Source organism: Hylaeus volcanicus, chromosome 3 (assembly GCF_026283585.1).
Source record: "Hylaeus volcanicus isolate JK05 chromosome 3, UHH_iyHylVolc1.0_haploid, whole genome shotgun sequence".
NCBI classification, from domain to species: domain Eukaryota; kingdom Metazoa; phylum Arthropoda; class Insecta; order Hymenoptera; family Colletidae; genus Hylaeus; species Hylaeus volcanicus.
The window spans coordinates 30648093-30662734 of NC_071978.1; the positions used below are offsets into that span (position 1 = coordinate 30648093).

Sequence of the window (14642 nt, forward strand, 5' to 3'; positions counted from 1 at the left end):
TTCTTTTTTCACGATTTATTTAACCGTTGTTACGTACAATTTATGACAACCGACTACGTAACCGTGGTAAACATTGCGAAATATTGATTGTCGTAAGCGATCGTTAGGATTAGGACTATAAAATTGTTTCAGCATTTTATCTATGGGGGTATTTATAGGATTTTTGAATACAGTATTTATCTTCGGAGATTTATTAACCGTGCTGACTGTCTATTTACGATGTCCAACTTGAGCTGTTCTATTTCGAAATGGGTAGTTGAAATGTTAAATAGAGGATTTAAGGGATTCTTTGATTTATCAGGCAGCGGCGAGGTAGTTTATTTACCATCCTTTCTGGTGTTAGAATCATTACAGAATCTGTAGCTTCTGAATTCCTAGTTTAATCGTTTATCTTGAGCAAAATAAAGATCCATCCGACATTTTGTAAAACGGTTTTCTATCTAAACGAATTTGTTTAAGGATCGAGTTTTATCATCGTGCACCCTCTATGTACGCTTCGACACGAATCTCGATCTAATCGACGATGAGTTGTGAAAACGGCGATTTTATAGGGAAGAAAAGATGTGTCGCGATGACAAATGAAGGTATTAAGTCGGCCGGAAGGTTCGTGTCATTTTAGAAATGGTGACTTTAATGCCTTCGCGCGTCGGTAATAAATGTTCGAAACGCTTGGAAAAACAGCGTCTATTCGTCGGACGCACTTCAAAGCCGTTCTCTATGCAAGTCGATTGCGTATTCGTCGTATCGTTGAAAAGTGATACGAACGCGAAGAAAAAGGAAGTGCGAAGAAATGTGTACACGCAGAAAATAGATTCGATAAACACAAGACACGCTTAGAACGTCCAAAGCGAACGATGATATTAATTTTGTTTTAGTCGAGCTAAATTGTGTTTTGGACCTAGCAAGATTTGTACTTAATGACGCGTCGGTCGTTAGACGTAATTACGTTTGCCAAAATCAACGCTTATTATAGTTCAGGAATATTTCGAAAAATGTTACGGATGCCCATCGGAGCATCTGGTTATCGCGCGTTTTAACCGAACGCGACCTGCTAGATTACGTGATGACATCCACCTCGTTTGGTTTTAATTTGCTTAAACGCTATTTAAATGATTCTTTCTGGGAACGCTTAGTAATGCGAGACGAAAAGCGTGGATCCTTTTCGATATTCGTAAACGAAAACGAGATCTATTTTAAAGACGATATTCTGATTGGGTTAATAAAAAAAAAAAAAATTGTACACAATTATTCGGTCCTCGGTGCTAGAAAATATTCATCGCTCGTTGAATTCAGAATTCTTTTACGTTAAACTTGAATGTTAATAAATGGAACAATTGACTGTACCCTTTATTTTGCTCAGGAATATCGTTGTATCCTTGTATACATAATCATTTATTTAGAAACGTCAAACCCATCGTTTCATTTAGACAAATTTCTGCGATAGACATATAGAGTACAAATGCTTAAAAAAAAAAAAAAAAAAAAAAAACGACCGATCAACATCGTATCCGAATTCAGAAATTCAGAAAAGTTTTGCTACAAGAATTATAGTTCACCTGTCGCGATGATCAATTTTCGCTCGGCTTGCTCACCGTGATGCTCTTTACAAGTTCCATTCTTCCATTTTATAACGTCGAAGTGTGCCGCGCGGAATATAGGGATACCCCAACGAGTCGGGCTGTTCATTTCGCCAGACATTCATCAACAAGTTCGTGAATTCGCGTGTGAAACCAGTTATCGTCGTGGCAATAGTTTGCTGCGAAGGGATGAAAATGGTGTTACCTAAAAATTGAACGGCGCGCCTCGAGTCCCGTCGATTTCCACGTGCGCCTTAAAATCGTTGGTGTATTCGAATTCATTTCGGAAAAGAAAAGATACATGGGATTATTGACTTCGTCGATTACTACAGTAATCAACTACAGTGTTCGCTTTTACTTGACGGAGCATGAAAACCACGTCGTGGCTTCGAGTCGAGGCTCGATAAATAAATAACCCGTTGGCGGTGGTGTCTTCGTCATTGTGCGTTTATTACTGGATTTAACGAAACGACACTAATTCGTGATGTCGTTCATATCGAGCCACTAACACGGATACGTTTGCTTCTTAAAAATACAACAGGTTTGTTGATGAATTAAGCCGATGACGTAGCGAGCTCGCTGCGAAATAACGGAGGTGCCTCGACGGTCTGCGTCGGAAATAGGAATGTTACAAGTCTTCTCGAGACGAAGAGCGACCGAAAAGGAACAATTTTTACGCGCATAGTACGCACTGTTGACATCGACGAGCCAATTTTCATTTTATACCGTGCCGATGTAATTTTCTTTACTTCTCTTATTTTTTGTACCCTCGGACAAGCAACCCCGAGGTACCGGGGCTAGAGTCAGAGTTATGTAAATCAAAGTGATGTCAAGAAGAATGTAAATAATTGTACTATTATACATGAATTCAGTGCAATAACTAAATTTATAGTTACGCACTTAAATAAACAAAGCTAGCTTCTTTTTCATTGCAAATTTAAAGTTTGGGAGATATGATGAGACTAAGTGAACGTGATCGTAATTTTATAGTAGATGGTATTGGTTTTATTCGAACAGACTTCATTTTCAATACGAACATACTGTGATCGAGTTAATTTGATTCAAGTTGATTGATTTAATTTAAAGTTTATTTTGGAACAACGTCTAAACGGCAAATTCAGAAAGACATTTTTATGGTTGTTCGATACAACATGCAGACGAACATGCTGGATCCTAATTCAAGCGAAGTACATTATGGTTAATTACTTTCTTTTACGGCTTTCTCTTCCGTCAACAATGGCACGATATCTTTCGTTTTTTATCGCTGCGTCCTTTTCTTCTTTATCGTCCTGAAACACTTGATTACATTAACCCAACATGGGGTTAACCGTGTATTCAATTAGCATCTCTTTATTAAAACAAATTTTATTGCATCGGGAGATTCGATCGCGCTGCAATTATTGACCATTCTTGCCGCTATACCGTTAGTAAAAATAGACACTGGCATTGGACGAAATTAGAAATTCTTTCGCGAAATAATTGGATATACGTTCGATATTCGTAAAAGAACAAATTTGAGACGCAGCTGAAGCTCGCGACACGCGAAATCGATACGAAGACTGTTAGTTCAATGAAAATTATTAAGTCAGAAGGAACGCGCTCCACATAATGGAAGGATAGGTTTCTGCGAAGAGCAACGCGATATACGGGTCACCACCGTCGTAATTAAAATCAATTGGTAGCGATTAGAAAACGTACACGATCAATTTCGCTCTATTCCGAATATTATTCATTTCTACTCTAAACAAGTTTCCACCCAGCGCAAAAAAAAAAAAGAAAGAAAGAAAGAAAGAAAATCGATGCGTGTAAATTGCACGGAAACGGAATGTTTATACCGTAAGCTCGCGAAAGATTTCATTTCGCCTTTGTTAGCTTGTTCAGGCGCGGTAATGTTTCTCGAAGCACTTAATATAATCCAGGATTGTCGTTTCACTTTGCAACGCACAAAGGAAAAATGATATTCCGTCGCGGACGTGTTACGCCCTCGTGGGACTGGAAACGCCGTGGGATTTATTTTTAACGTTAAGAGCATATTTGACAGAGTTTCGTTGATATCTCGCGGCTATTAGTACGATTCGCGGGAATTAGCCGGCTAATGCGTCTGGCTTTAAAAAAAGATCGATTGCGTACAAATGGGGAGGAAGAAGAAAGCGATCCGTTTCTATCGATCCGGTCATGGTACGTGTGCACGCCGGTAAACGGGGGCCAAAGCGATACCAGGCCAGAGATAGATGTCTTGGCCTTTATTTTTGAAGCAATCGATACTTTCGAATCAATACCATCGGCCGTAGGCTCAGCTTCTTGCAGACTCCTTGCCCTACAGGACCCCAATTCTCCGCGCGAGTCTCTGCCGTTCTGTAATTCGATTGTTTAACAGTTGTTTCTTTTCAAATTTTAAATGCCCTGAACAGAGACTCTTTACAACGTTCAGTGCATTACAGGATGTTCGATCCTATGGTTTAATCAATAAAATTCACGTGTCTCGTCGCAGAAACTCTAAAAATTGATTTATTAATTAAAGTATAAAAATAATATTTCCATTTCGGAAATTTGTGCCATACACAAAATATTCGTTTGGTTAAGTAACGGTTAAATATTCGAAGGATTCCAGAACGATTTTAATTAGATGGGTCTGTCGGGGTAGAAATCGATGGTAAACCGTACGCGATTAATGCGGACGGAATGTTTCTGGTTGACAAAAACGACAGTTCTTTTTGCAGCTGTTACTAGAAACATTCATTGAGCAAACGTTTGTTAAAGGAGGTGTCAGTGTACGAGACAGAGAGCTACGTCGATTTTACTCTTTGGAAGAATACAGGTACCATTGATGTCTACGTACGACTGTATGCACAAGGCAGCGTATCACCCGCACTCGATGTCGCTTCTATATCTAGGGGGTTGATTAAAGTGATGAAGGAGCGGCTTCGATAAGGCTTAGCTTGATCGACGTCGATTAAGTTCTCGTTTATACTCGGTACACCTTGCCAGCCACTATTCGATTACTTCGGATAAATGAAAAACCTGGACAGATCCAGCTGAAATTTTCCCGATCGTTACGGATGCGAAAGTGGGACACCGATCGACGGGAAAATTGAATCATGGGAAATCTAACGCGATAATGAACTTATTGGTCTGTAATTGGAAAATGTTTATACGAACGAATACGTGAAAAGAATAATTGAAAATTGGAACAGTGATTTTCAAACAAGATCTAAATTAAAATTAAAATTATTCAATTCATTATGTATTCAAATATTAAATAAATTATTACGCTTTGCATCGTCGGGAGTTAAATTAAAAGTTCATCGGAGTACACGTACACACTGAGAAGCAGTTCATGGAGCGAATAATAAAGATCGGGTAATAGAGGAGTGGCGCCGATTACGTTAAACTGTGACGACGATTTAATGGAAAACTAAGTAAAGTGTACGAAAACCTACATCACAGCTATTTCCGAAACACCTTGCACATTGAAATCTCTACTCAAATTTAACCATTTACAGAGCTCTCTTATAGAAGTCGTTGTGCACGTTCTCGATGTTCATATCGTTTTAAGAAAATTTTTAGTTGTCGTTATCCGATCGCCTCGCACAAAAATTATAAGAATACAAATTTTCGTAGGGACTCCTCGCCCTTTTAGTGCTCGTGTTGTAACAGCATAAAGGGGTGCGTGTAATGGTATAACAGCGACAAGTCAGTCAAAATGCCAATGCACTGCTAACCGACTTTCAACGGGAACAGAACGCGTGACCTTTAAGCAGATACGATCCTTTTATTTTGCTACTCTTAGGGCTCCAGGTAATTCAGTTAGAAATTTAATTGTCAGGAAAATTTTAGCCTTGAAACAAATTCATAGAACAGAATGTAAAAAAATTTACGTTTCCGTGAGATAATAGATAGCGCAGTAACATAATTATTAATTCGGGAGATTCTGTGTTAGTATTTGAGAAAACAATTTTTCTTGTTAATATACGTCATCGAGTACAGGTTTTAATTACCCTTTCTTGCAACAGTTATAATCGTTTAGTTTTGCGTTATACTCGGATCCTTTTGATCGCAGTTAATTGTGTGTATAAATTTACGTTTCCGTGAGATAATAGATAGCGCAGTAACATAATTATTAATTCGGGAGATTCTGTGTTAGTATTTGAGAAAACAATTTTTCTTGTTAATATACGTTATCGAGTACAGGTTTTAATTACCCTTTCTTACAACAGTTATAATCGTTTAGTTTTGCATTATACTCGGATCCTTTTGATCGCAGTTAATCGTGTGTATAAATTAAATAATAAAATAGAAGAACAGGATTATGTAACTGAACTCTCATTGGGCACTTTCGTGGGACAATATTTAATTAAACCAGGACTTACTTCGCACGATGACGAAAAATAAATTAAGTACTATTTACAAACAACACGAGGCAGACGTGTATCTCAGGCTGAAACGCGATACTCGAGGCTTAAAATTGTCCCAATCGAGAAACGTGCCCGTGAGATTTCATCGATGTTGCGACTTGAACATGTTAAACGAAAACGATCATGCCATTTTCGTGACTCGGCGACGCTGAGGTATTACCGACCTCGAGGGTAAAAAAGAAATTCAGCGCAGCGTATTCTCGACGTGACGTTTTCGCGCTTGTTTGCAGCAAAAAGACACACGAGAAGTGTGCCCTCGCGTACCGTCGCGTTCGCAGTAGAAGGCGGCTCATGCCAGTCAGCTTTACCCCATCGCGGAAGCCCTTTAGGGCTAAGGAGATATAAGAGATGAGACAACGTGGTTCTCGACGCGTCCGTCCTCGACCCAATTCTCGCGGCAACGAAAACCTAACTAGTCCAATATCGTGCACGGAACCGTCTTCTCCCTTCGATCAGTCGAACGATATCTCGCCAGGGTGCTCGAACGTAGAGGACCGACTCTCTCAAGTCCCGAACGACGTCTCCAATCACGAGAGCATCGGTGTTAATGAACGCCGTACGAGATCCGAGAGGTACACATCCACCACGTTACTTTCCTGTCAATCTATTAAAGAATTATTAAAGAACACGGTATTAATAATATTAACGTACTGGGTAATGTATAACTAATTGATATTAATAATAGAAGACAAATTAATTTCTCGAGCACTTAACAGGCTCATACTTAGCAAATTAAGTTCGACGGAGCAGTGCGCCATTCTTTTATTTTCCCATGTCTTTTAACACAATTTCATGTCGATAAAGGTGCGTAGTGTTTCGCACTTTCATAGTACGTATATTTCATGCTGTAATCGTTGGTTCTATGTACCGTTACGCAAACAATTCTAAAATTTGGAATAATTAGAGGATCGTGTAATCGAATAATTTCAGACCTCGATGAAAGTATCTAATATTCGAAATAAGAAAATTCAATTGTAGCACGGTCAACAATGACGCGCGAATGTCACGTAAATCGTATCAGGGATGAACTTCTGAGCATTGAAAAGGTTTCGAGTGGCTGAACCGGCCGGGGTACAGTTTAAACGTAGAATGCCATAATTCGCTAACGATTGACTATAGGGCTGGTTTCAGTGACTGCGAACATACCGGGACATTCCCTGGGAACTCCGCTGGCAGTTCGTCGAACAGCAGCTTGTCGACGAGAAGTCTGGACAGCCCAAGTACCAGCCTGGAGCAGGTGCACCCCTCTACCTCGGCGACGAACACATCGACCTCGTGGGACAGCGATGTTGATGTCGAGCCGGATACACCGGACTGGAGCCAAGGAGTCGCCGAGGATCTGCTCGCGCGTCTCAGCAATGCCGAGAAGAAGCGACAGGAAGTCATTAATGGTTGGTATCGGATATGTATATATATTATTATTATTGATATTTTATATATTGTATGCACATTCTCATAGATTTTCTTATACTACTCTACTACTATTTACCTAAAATGGTAAAACAGATTCCTAACAGAATGTTCGCCATGCTCTGTTTCAGAACTCTTCCATACCGAGAGGTCGCACGTGCGGGCGTTGAAAGTATTGTCGCACGTCTTCCACAAGCCGCTTCTGGAATCTCAAGTACTTCCATTAGACCAAATACAATTACTATTTTCCAATTTAGACGAGATGGTAACGATTCATTCGCGCTTCAATCAAGCAATGAAACGTAAGAAAAAAGAAAACCCGTGCATGGGAGACGTCGGCGATCTGCTCCTGGACATGTTCGACGGTGAGAACGGCGAGGCATTCGAGAAGGCTGCGTCGACATACTGCGCGAAACAGCAGGTAGCCCTCGACGCTCTGCGTGATCGTCGTCGCAAAGATCCCAAATTGAATTCCTTTTTGAACGAGATCGAATCAAATCCCCTCTGTCGGAGGCTACAGCTCAAAGATCATATCCTGACGGGGATGCTTAGATTGACCAAGTATCCCCTGCTGTTCGAGAACTTGGCCAAGTACACGCCGGAGAGCAGCGAGAAAGAGAGAGCCGCCGTGCTGAGAAGCCTCGATAGAAGCAAGGAGATCGTAAGTCGCGTTAACCAGGCGGTGCGCGAGGCCGAGGATTATCAAAGGCTGGCAGAGATCCAGCGCACCATTGATAGATCCGCTTTCGACAAGTTCGACCATCCGACCGTTCAGGAATTCAAGAATTTAGACATCACCAAGCGTAAACTGATTTACGAAGGCCCGTTGCAGTGGCGCAGAACCGAGCAGAACCGTGCTAAACCCGTCGATCTGCACGTCGTGTTGCTCGACGACACGATATTCCTATTGCATCGGCAAGATGAAAAGTACCTGCTAAAGTTTATCAACACGAATCAAGCGAATTCCGTGTTGAGCCCCATCGTCAAGGTATCCACTGTTCTCGTCAGGCACAACGCCGTGGACAAGAATTCCCTCTACCTTGTCAATACGTCGCAGAACGGAGCGCAGATTTACGATTTAGTAGCAGCCTCGCCCGCGGAGCGTAAACAATGGTGTAAACATATATCAGAGGCGGCCGAAGCGTACAAGGCTCGTGATAAACAAGGTAGAAGACCTACTCCACCCACTACACTGCCAGAAGAACCTGGACCTACGGTCGAAGACACCTCCTCGACTGAACAAGACAATATTCCCGATAAAACGGATCAGGAACAGGAACAAGAAACAGAACCGAAGGATCCTGTCCAAGATACGAGCATTGAACATGAAGGAGAAGCCCCTAATACCTCTGGACCCGATCCTTCAACGACTGAACAAACGAAACAACAACAGCAGCCGCAACAACAACATCCAGTCGAATCTTCTGCATCAGGTTCAACTATTATCTTGTGTTATAACATAGAGACAATAATTACAGAGTATATCCATGTATTTATATTTTTTAATTCGCGATATATTTGTCTGATTTAGGTATAGGAGAACCTCTGCGAATGGTTACTTGTACGCAAGTATCATTAATAGATCCGCTCGAAGTGCACGTAGAGGTACCACCTGTACATGTTGCAGAACCGGTACTTACACCCATAGGTATATTATTTATTTATTATATAATGTAGTCAATATTTCCGGTTGAATGTTTTGTATCTCTTCGCTCTATCTCTAAGCATCGTGATATGATTTACAGAACAAAAAAAAAAACAGGATTTATACTAAGGAATAAAATTTGTTATTTTTCAGAATGTCTCAGAAGAAAGGACGAAATAATTAAGCAAGCTTTGGTAGAAAAACAATTGTTGGTAGCAGATATCTTAAATATCCCAAAAGAAGATTTTGAGCATGTAGCAGACATGGCGTCCGAGCCATCGAGCATCGAAAAAGAACCTGCTGAGCTTATACTCGCTGCTATTAGTCAAGGTACTTTTTTTTGCGCAATAATAATCACATAGTTTTCTAGAATTATTAATTCTTTCCCGGACAGATGATAAGGATACAAGAAAATATTTTTTGGTCACACACTTTTTTTTTTTATCGAAGCACTATCTATAGAGTAAGAATCGAGAAAGAAAAGAAAATAATAACGAGGTACACAAAAAGCATGCACGTTCCGATTACGGTACTTCGTTTTATATTTTCAGCGAATCAATTAGTAGGAATGCTAAATTCCGCGTTAAACGTAAGCGAAACGGAAACTGTTCTTGCATCGCGTGGTACATCGGCACTAACAACGACACCAAGCTGCGAGGCGACTGGTTGTCCATCGCCACGAGTGCATCCTTATCCTCAGCAACCGATGGTGTCAGTCGCAAGTTTACAGCCAGTATGCCACTCTCTCACATCTCAGTTGTCACAATTACTGGTGAGTATTGTATACATTTATATACATAGTTTAATAAAATAATGTACAAGGAAGTAGACCCAATAGTTCGCAGATTATAGTTGAGAAACAAAATTGGTTACTCTTTTTTTTTTTTTACCGAAAACTGTCCTATGTATTATAGGAAATTATAAAAGAGAGAGAAGAGGAGCGAGAAAGGTTAAGAAAAGAACTACGTAGAAGCAGAGAACGTCTTCACGCTCTGGATGCAGATATACAACGTCGTGACTTTTCTGAAACTTGCACATCAAGCCAAACGCAAACGGAACCCGGTTAGTTCCTCATTTTTTGAATTTTTCAGAACTTAGATTGATAATGTTCGTTGCATACTTCATACATTTTTGAATGAATAAAAGTAATAAATTAACTTTTTCCTCCGTTCGCAGATGACATTTTAAACAAGGAAAGCAGTATTGACGATACCACTCGAGATGTAAGAAACCCAGTTTAATAATATATCTTATTATATCATTCAATATATGTTGCTAAATTCCTAAATTTTAATCTAAAATAATTCTAGAAATGTTTTTTTTCTTATTTTTGTGATCTTTTCCTTCGTATCATACTATTTGCAAGTATTCGATTCAGCCAGAAAATTTCTTCAGATAAATTTTTCTCAGGCAGATTGACCTTCAAATGTTAATCTTATATCGTTAATTCAATTTTGTTTTTGTGATATCAGGAATTTGTAGATGCACACGGCGGATCAGAAGTGAACGAAGAATCAGAACACACAAAGCACGAGACAGAGACGGAAGTAATGGGGGATAGTGTCGGTTGACACAACACCAACGTGTTATATTAAATGTCAACTTGGTGCATTTCACGAGCAAGATCGTTTCCGAATGCTCATACTGGAAGAAATCAAAATTATGTAAAAAAAAAAATACAACAAATGGCGAGTAGCTGTTTATGGAATACAATAATATTATATACATATTTACAGAATCATGGGTCAATGATTAATCATGCCTTTGCCAAAGATTTTATGTAACCGGATTTACCTGACGTAGCGTTCTGCACGTCATATCGCGTCAATGACTAAAAATTATACATAAATTTTAGATAAAGAATAGTATAGCAATGTAGATGTTCTGAAGTGATAAACGAAGGTTATGTTCTTTGGAGAGTTGAAAGGGATCCCCAAGCTGATTGCTAAATCCATTGAAGACTCTATCCCACTACGTTAACAAACCGCGCAACGACCCTCTCACTGTCTAAGGAGAGTTTCCCTCGTTATGCATTGTTTTAAAATTTATATTGCTATACTCCTCTTAACGATACCTATCATATAGAAATTGTTACACCGTGTCTTGAAAGACAGCGATTTCTGTCAAATTATTTTATATATAACATCAATTTATATACTTACATTTTTTCCTTGAGATGCTTTTAGGAAAATGTGGTCAACGCTCTACAAGTTACTTCGGAACATTTAATTGTTAGCGCATTTTATACAAAAACATTTACACGAATACATCGTACGCGTTTAGAACGATTTAGTTGTTCACTTAAAAAAAAAATACACATTTTGTGATTTACTATGATACATCGTGTATTTGGAACCAACTGTGTTGTCATTATAATGGTTCGATAATCGCGAAACATAAATTGCATTTATACAGAGAACATAACCGCGAAATGTGTCGACGTGAACAAAAAAAGAATGCAAAGCACGTTATATTAGTACTATATAAAGTTTAAGCTTTACTTTTTCTTTTTGTAAAAATATTGCTTTGTTCGTAAACACTGCAAAGTAACAATTTTCGACGCAGTATTATTAATACGCTTCTAGTGCGTTTATCTTACATACTTTCTTATATTCAGTGACCAAATGTTCAGGATATTAAATCCAGAGGCGGCAAATGTCGATTGGTTTCCAAATTATTCAGAGTAACTAATAATGAATCTTACAATATCTTTTGTATTAATATTCTGCAACATATTAATATAGTGTATAATATTAGTTACTATTTTTATTGTTCTATTTAATACTTCTTCATTTAATTCCTGTTTCTTCCAGTCTTTCTAACTTTAATTTCGTTTAAATATAATCTTTGAAAAAAGTTAAAAATTGCATAAATAAAAATTGTAAACATATTACTTGGTGAAAATTAAACAAGAGCATGTGTGAAGACCATTTCAAACCAACTTGTATTGCAACTAAGACAATCGTGAAAGATTAAAAAAATAATGGTATTTTAATTTGCTATCAATAGATTTTTAATTTTGAAATTATTTTACTTTTTCTTGAAATAAATATGTTTTCTCTAAATTCTAAACATAAGCCTCAAGAAAAAATCCACTACTGATGAAATTATTAAACTTGAGGAATTTTAATCTGTACAAAAACAGTTGATTATGAACTTTTTAAAGTCAATGTTTATGCTGCAGGTACAATCAATAACAATATTTTATTGTTATATGAAATTTTATGAAACTGTAGAATATAAAATAGTCTAATGAAATTTAATAAATTTGAATAATTACAAGTAATAAATACCATCAGAAATGTAATTACTGCATGAAATAATGAATTTTTGTATTCATCCTGATACATATTTTCTACAAACGGCATTTGCTCTCAAATTTATTATTTGCCTCTTGGTGCTGTACTTGCCTAAGTGAACAAAAAAAGTTCCTTTTTTCGAGTATAATGAAACATATAAATAGAAACATAAGTAAATGAAACAAAAATTTCTATATATATTACTTATGAAATCCTGAACATGCCTGGTAACTTGAAAATTATCAATATGCGTAGATAAGAAGAACAATAGCCAATATAAGATACTCTCACAAATAATATTTGTAAGAAGATAAATATTTATAATCGTACATACAAACAACATACTGTAAGAAATATTCTATTGCTGTTTAATTAATACCAATGCTGTTTTGTTACATCTCCACTTAAAACACACAGTTGGAATAAAAAAATCTACTACTCTTTGTAACAAAGGACTGATAGTGCAAAAAAGACTTACCTGTTTACATAAAATCTTTGCTACTTTTAAACACTAATAATTCCCTAATGGTAAAACACGAATTATTATAATTACTATGTACATGTATAAAATATTTAATAACATTATTAGTTGATATTATTAATTATTATAATAATTATTATTATTATATTATTGCATTAAAATACTTATTAAATTGTAAATTACCCCGTATTTTTTTAACATTCTTTTCAAGTATACCTGAAGAACCAAATCATAACATTACTAAAAACTATTGAGTAATTAGTATTATCATATCAAGTGCTATCTATCATAATTGAATGAAATGGCTACAAAACGTTAGTTCTATTCTTGACGCTAGATGGCGCCATCTAGCGTGAAAAGTGGGAACTAACGTTACTACCAACTTGGACGTTTTCCCACTGATGGCGCCACTGTTTCGAAAGCATTGGCGGGGAGCGGGGGGAGTCCCCACTCTGCCAGACCCACAGTCACGTGGTTTTATTTACGTTTTCAGCTTATTAGCGAACGAAAGAAATGTATACAATGCAAAATATTAATTGACTTTATTGGGCTTGCTGTCTTTTATTGAGCTAACTGTCACTTCCAGAATTTCAAATTTACATTCTTAATATGGATTTGAAGGCTGTTGTTGTTTCTGGAGAAGCTCCAGAATCTGATGATGACAATACGAACATTACCACTGTATGTCACTTCTATCATAAAACAAATTTATCAAATTCTTCACACCTTCCTACTTATCTCATCATTTATAATACACACTAGAATTACAAACAAATCTTGCAGACAAATTATTATTCACACAGGGTATAGGATTTCCTTCTGTGCGGAGTCCCAATCACTGTGGCACTATCATTTCTGGTGAGGCTCCAGAATCTGATGATGGTAAGATTGAACATTTTATTATATAATTACAATTTCTTTCCAATTTAATTTCATCTTTGATAGATGGAACAAGTTTGAGCAGTATCAGTGGAGCAGTCGATGCTATAGCTTGTATGCCTTACGCTGATATCAAAATACCAAAGTCTAAGAAATATTCCATAAAGTACAACAGTTTGTTGCATAAAAAGTTACGTAAGTAAAAATATTCTTATTTTTATTAACATCATTTTATTAATTCTGTAGTAGTACAATACGCGTAGCTATTGCTAGAGTATCATCTATTAATTCTGACACAGAAAAATATGTAATAACATAATTATCTGAATAATGTCGATTTCTACCAGATTCAGGTAGTTTTAATCTCACCTAAAACTGTAATTATTTAGAAGCATTCTGCATTTTGAGTATTTTACATATATTTTTTATAAACCACTTAATATGCTGAGCAAGTAATATTTGAACAGATGAATGTAACGAAACATTGGACAAAGATCTCATGCAAATGACCGAGGAAACGATCGGTACTGCCGTTCAAGAATTATCAAGCATTAATCGCCAACTGCTAAGAAGTGAACTTATTCTTCAAGAGGCTGTCTGTCACTTACGCAGCGCCGGTAATCGAACAAAGGATGCTTCAAGCGTCTTGCATCAGCTCGTAGATGCCAACTTTCTACATTCCATTAAAACATAATTTATGTATATACATAAGTATATGTATAAGATAATATGTATGTATATGTATAAGATACTTGTTAGAATATGTTATGGACGTAATATTTCGATTATAATAATAACTGTAATAATAATACAGAATCAGTGTCAATATATTAAATACCAGTATCGATTAAAATAAAAAAAAAAAAATCAGTAAAAAAACGAACTATTTTTAAAGGATTTAATGGGTAGGATATTATTGAGCATTAGTTGTTCTCT

General features: G+C 37.2%; 2 protein-coding genes across 6 annotated transcripts in view; both read left to right on the top strand.

Annotated features, from left to right (window-relative positions):
* The window catches only part of LOC128873104 (rho guanine nucleotide exchange factor 12), a 39530-nt gene extending 26514 nt beyond the window's left edge, over positions 1-13016 (top strand). For 4 of the 5 annotated variants that reach the window (XM_054116395.1, XM_054116399.1, XM_054116397.1 and 1 more), the window contains 8 exons: positions 7112-7383; positions 7534-8835; positions 8934-9050; positions 9201-9377; positions 9599-9819; positions 9962-10109; positions 10224-10270; positions 10520-13016. In XM_054116395.1, coding sequence (XP_053972370.1) covers positions 7112-7383; positions 7534-8835; positions 8934-9050; positions 9201-9377; positions 9599-9819; positions 9962-10109; positions 10224-10270; positions 10520-10618 — 2383 coding nt within the window. In that variant the 3' untranslated portion in view covers positions 10619-13016. The remainder of the gene's footprint in view (positions 1-7111; positions 7384-7533; positions 8836-8933; positions 9051-9200; positions 9378-9598; positions 9820-9961; positions 10110-10223; positions 10271-10519) is intronic. The other variant, XM_054116396.1, reaches the window with a different exon arrangement.
* Positions 13017-13282: 266 nt separating this feature from the next.
* On the top strand, positions 13283-14522 carry LOC128874207 (uncharacterized). Its single transcript, XM_054118683.1, has 4 exons — positions 13283-13508; positions 13631-13709; positions 13773-13901; positions 14174-14522. Exons 1-4 carry the CDS (start codon positions 13437-13439, stop codon positions 14398-14400), a joined length of 507 nt encoding a protein of 168 aa, XP_053974658.1. The 5' UTR covers positions 13283-13436; the 3' UTR covers positions 14401-14522.
* Positions 14523-14642: the final 120 nt, after the last annotated feature.